Here is a 5,599-nt window from a genome sequence, read left to right as displayed (position 1 = left end):
GTAACCGTGGACTCCCTGAGCCTGTAATGCTTTCCCAAAGATATGCCCCATATTCTGGGGTGACCTGACTGGTGACCAGCTGCTGCCTTGTTTTGCTATTCTCCCTGCCATAAATACAAGTGCTTTTCCCTACCAGCAAAGCACTGGTAAGGGGCCAATAGGGCTACCATCTTGAACAAAAAAGAACTAAGGGAGGGAAAGTCTGAGAGTCATTGAATGATAAAGTGTTCCACCCTGGTTCTTTTCGAACACTAATGGCACTATGCGCATGTGGTAACAGTCAGGATATTGGCACCACTTGGTCCAGTGCTCCCGCAGGAACCTGGTGGAGATCGAGTGCCTGTTGAGGCAGTCGCACTCGAGCTGCCTGCCTTCTCTGTAGGTTTCTTGTCCTTGTGTTTGAGATGCACCTTGGCGTGGCGTTTGCGCTCATCACTGCGAGCAAACTTACGTCCACAGAAGTCGCATGAGAAGGGCTTCTCACCGGTGTGTGTGCGAATGTGTGTGGTGAGATGGTCGCTGCGGCTGAACGAGCGCATGCAGATGCGGCACTGGAAGGGCTTGTGGCCTGTATGGATCCTCAGGTGGCGTGTGAGCTCATCAGAGCGTGAGAACCGCCGGTCGCAGTGTTCGGCTGGGCAAGCGTGGGGACGCTCGTGCACTGGAGTCTTGCTTGGTCGGTTGGGGTACTTTCTAGGGCGTACTGGTTTGAGGGTGAGAGTCTGTGGCTGATGGTGATGATGCTGGGAAACATGGTGCTGCTGTGTACCCAGAAAGCCTGGTTGCAACTGTTGCTTGTCCTTGAATGCTCGGATAGTCTCAAGTGGCGTGATTGGTGGTGGGTTGACACGAAGAGGTTCAACAGTCTGGAAAGGCTTGTGCTCCATAGTTCCTACTTCCCCTGTGCCACCCTGGTGCTGGAACAAGTTGTAATCTGGGATCATAGAGAACAGGCTCGCATCCACTGCTTTGGTGGTGCTGTGGTACTCAGAGGGAGCGTAGGGAAGTGAGGATGATGCTGCTGGGCTGTGGTGAAAGGCCACCTGGTCCTGGTACATGTCCCCACAGGAGGAGTAGGCGGACAGGGGTGGGGCATATACCTGATCAATGTCTGAGGATTGCATGCTCATGCCGCCCGACGACGATGTTTGTGTTGTGATAGACCCAGGAGACGGGGATACACCTAAAATGCCAGCACTCACCAAGCTTATGATATTGTTGTCCGTACACCATCCTGAGCCGGCGATGCCTCCTGAAGGAGGGGTGTCAAAGGCAAATTTGCCTAGATATGTCACTGTTTGGCCACTTCGACTTGACTGAAAACTAGTGGAAGCATACGGGAGCTCACTGCTGCTCTTCTCACCACCCATGCCTAGGTCCATGATATTATCTGTAGGAAGAGATGACAGGGTTACTTTAAGAGACAAGAAGTCAGAATTCCCAAATATTCACACTGAATTTATGAGACAGGTTCCTTGTTAGGCTGTAGTATGTTCTAGTAAAAATCTCCATTACAGAGAAAACCTACCCAAGCTTTCTATATTTACAAAATTCCTTCAAGAAATGCTAAAGAAAAATTCTATATCTTACGGAGAAAAGAGTTTGTTAACTGACTTAAGAGTTAATATTTCCTCCTACTCTTTTTCTTTCCCTTTCTTATTCGGTCTCCTCCCTGAGATTCTAAAGCACAACATGTCGTTCATATACAAGATTCCCTGTACAACAGTGTTGCATCTCTGATCCACATAAACCAAACATAAGAAATTCATCAATAACATATTAACCAGAATAACTAAACACATAGCAAGGGTATATCTACTTGCTTTATTGTGTAGTGTTCTTATACTAAATCTAACACACATACAGTAATTAGTGCTGGAAGTATGGTTGTGAACATGCTATTGTCAATCACATAATTGTAATTAAGATTTTTTTTTCTTTAAATCTTGATTGGCCATGAGAACAAAACAAACCCAAATTACAGTCAGTGGTCACATGCAGTATGTATTTATATACCAATAAAGTCTTGCTTTTGGTGTAAAGAATTAAAATTACAAATGTGAAAAGAAAAAAAAAAAAATCATTGTAGGGAAATGTGTAAAAGTGAGATACATTTTAGATAAACAATTGTTTTAAATTATTTTTGTCTCTCATAATTATTTGAGTGTTTAAAGCAGGACTTTTTTTTGGAATTACAAACTTCGTTATAAAGGCATGATTTTATAAACACACATACATACTTACTTACATATATACTGTACAATCTAAATGTTTTGCTTGTTAATATGGTATCAGTACTCTATTTTGCAATTAATATTGCCATTTTTCTGAAGCAGCTGTGTTGTTGTCATTATTAAAAATGATTAAATAATACCTGAATAATAAAAACACGGTGCGCTTGTTGTAAAATCATGCAGAGTAAAATCAGTCCAGCATTATTACGGCTGTTGATCTTTTTTGTGGTGGAACGTTTTTTTTTCAGAGTGGCTTATAATAATCATGATTATTTTTATATCCTATTTAATATTAAAGAGGATAATTTATTATATTTCATTTCCAATATTATACGCGGTAATTATTTCAAAAGTCATCTTATTAATACAACGCTTATTTCATACACAGATTTAAATTACCTTCAGGTAATGTTTATAATCAGGTTTACATTTTAATTTAAATAAAACGTTACACATAAAAATACACATTCACTGCCATAAAAGTTTTAATTGAAGTATGCGCTTTATTATTATAGCCTACTGTTTTATTGTTTATATAGACCTAATATATAAACATTTATATATGTTAATATTGTATCGCATTATATGTGCCTATATTGTTACAATATTTTAGGACAGGTTTCATAGCCTTTGAGTTTTCACTTCTTAAAAAATGTCTTAACTCACCAGAACGAATTATTGGACTGTGAAAAATACACACTAAAATAAATCGAAATCTAATCTCATTCTGATCTCAAACAAACCTAAACGTGCTGCTTGTAGGATTATTCTGGTACGATTCTAATTTTCTCCTGCTTGTTTCTATATTTGAGTCAGTTTTGGTGCCTGGTGCACGTGTGAAGCTTTTTGGCAGCACCAACCCGCCCACCAGCGCCCACCAGATCCTCTCCATATAAAACCCTAATAACAAACACTGACTAATCAAATACTCCTACACCGCACCAGTTCTATATCTTCAATTCATCCGAAAAAAATCAACTGAACTGCCTTAGTTGGCTTTTATTTTTTAAAAGAAACCGGAACTTAGAATATTTGGAGCAGTGCATGTGTAATCTATATTCCTTAATAAACTCATTCTAATATTATACATTTCATTAATATTAGTTTTTAAAAATAATACTAGCTTGTGGTTTGTTTGTTTTTTTAAATTTTTTTACTATATTTACTGTATCTTAATATAAAAATATCACTTTTTTGGAGGATGGGACCTCTTTTAACCATATTGCTTCTCACTGAGAACTCCTGGAGAACTCTTGATACGTTTTTAGATCCAAATAATAAATCTGCTGTGTGGGTTTAAAGCGCAAGACGGCTGAATGGAATTGAATTCACTTTATAATAGAATTGTTTTGTGCTCTAACGAAAAAGCTCAAAACATCAGTGTTTTAAAAATAACAGTTTTGGCTTTTAACTAAAAATTATGGAAATGTTTTATTGTCTATTATAGTTGCGTAGGGTTTGTAGTATTTATATTATTTCACTGATTTCATTGCTGTCTATTCCAAAGTATAACGCTGTATAATCTGGGATTCTTTCAAATAAACATAATTTGTTTCATTCGACCACCAAAAAGAAAAAGATGTATTTTACTGGATGTTTGTAAGCCACGCAGAGTGCCATAATCTCATGTTGTCACTTTTTGTTAACGAAAACTTTCCTTCATTAAACCAAGAGTGCCAAGAGGGAAAACTGGGAGTTCAACCTAAATGATACTGTGAATGCTATTTTCAGATTGATATTTATTTAGAGGCATTTAGACAAACAATAAAGCAATAATGTCGTGAGCTCTGTTCACAAGAATTATCACTGAGTGCGTGAGTGAGTGGGTTACAGAGGATTAAACCTAATTTAATATTTAGATCCGTGTTTATTTATTCACTGATTACCTAAACTTACACAATCAATGCATCTGACTGTAATAATCGTGGTAATTCAGCACTTGTTGGCTGAATTAACCTGGCTGCTCCCTCAGAGTCTCATCACGTGATTTTTAAAACATGGCTTACCTGGTGGCAAGAGGGTAAATCAATAGAACCAGTAAACTTTATTAATTAATCAATTCGGAATGAGTACTAAAAGCTTTCCCAATAAAAATCACCAACTTAAAACACATGTAGGCTACAGCCTGCGTAATAAACAGACTTCACTCACTCTTACATGTTACAGAAAACAGTTCTTAACAGTGATGCACTAGTACAACAATGATTAGTTATGAAGAAACCTCTTAGTGGATATCAGTTTAACCAAACTGAAGTGGTGCCACAATAACATGTTGACGCATATCTTGGTGTAAAATATTAGTAGATTGTAGCACAAACTATAAATCATACATGTCCATGACTGTCCTCCTGTTTCATGTGGCACCTGTTTTATAATCAGCAATACTGTCCTTAAAATTTAGATTAAATACACTCTGATGCCATAGTTTGGCTCCTTATAATAACCTGTTGATGACCATCATAAACTAAAGATTTATTTACCGCCGCCTCATTATGTAGTTCTATCAACGTTTAAAAAGACACCTATAAAAAGGTTCTTTATGGAACCACAAATGGTTCTTTTATAGCATCAGCTGAACTATACTGAACTGTTGAAAACACAGTGCACTACACAGGTGCTCCAAAACTCACCACTCGCATCCAGTGTAGTGCGTGCTTGAGAAACTGAGAGCATTGAGAATGCACCATGCGCATCTATAAACGATCATTATAATAAGAGAACAATACAGTCGATAACCAATATACTGTACTGTATGATACCTCAGGTCCCATTGTCAATTAGGAGCAATTATAAAAGTTTGGTCCTTACCTGTGTTCATTTGCGAGTAGTGCGAGACGGAGTCGGTGCTGGTGAAGATATTCATGGATGAAGTGGGAATGTCCTCTTCTGGATAAAGGCTGTCGGGTATGGCGTTAATTAAACTGCTCATGGTAAGGGGAAGCTTGTCCGCTAATTTACCTGTCATAGCAAGTTAAATCAGGTGGGTTGTGTCGGCGACTGCGCACGGGCTCGATCTGCCCGCGGTCTCCAGCCTTCCAGTCGCGCTTTATCTAAAAGTGGAAATAAAAAAATTCAGCCACGAAAAAATATCCCGCAAGTGTGATTAGATCCAAGTTCTTCTTTCTTTCAGCAGAAATTCACTCTAACCCACTTGTTCTTTTATTGTTTATGCTCTAGGTCTGCATTGTTCTTTGGTTTAAAAGTCTCTCAAACAAGCGGAGCGATGATTGTTGGTGGAGGTAATTGCACAAGTGCAGCGGCAGCTCGCTGTGTCGCTTGGTCGAGGGAACTCCAACGCTTTTTCTCGTTAAAATAAGGGGGACGGAACAAGACCGTGACGTAGATGACCATATATGGACTCACAA

At 38.8% G+C, this 5,599-nt stretch overlaps 1 protein-coding gene across 1 annotated transcript; it reads right to left on the bottom strand.

The window, feature by feature from the left end:
* Nucleotides 1–260: 260 nt before the first annotated feature.
* Nucleotides 261–5,199, bottom strand: egr3 (early growth response 3). Its single transcript, XM_062998654.1, has 2 exons — nt 5,043–5,199; nt 261–1,390 (listed from the first exon to the last, which is right to left on the bottom strand). The coding sequence occupies exons 1-2, from the start codon at nt 5,197–5,199 to the stop codon at nt 261–263; spliced, it is 1,287 nt and encodes a 428-aa protein (XP_062854724.1).
* Nucleotides 5,200–5,599: the final 400 nt, after the last annotated feature.

This window comes from Trichomycterus rosablanca, chromosome 7 (assembly GCF_030014385.1).
Source record: "Trichomycterus rosablanca isolate fTriRos1 chromosome 7, fTriRos1.hap1, whole genome shotgun sequence".
NCBI classification, from domain to species: Eukaryota; Metazoa; Chordata; class Actinopteri; order Siluriformes; family Trichomycteridae; genus Trichomycterus; species Trichomycterus rosablanca.
The sequence above is the reverse complement of the archived record's forward strand: the minus strand, read 5'-3'. Positions and strand labels throughout refer to the sequence as shown.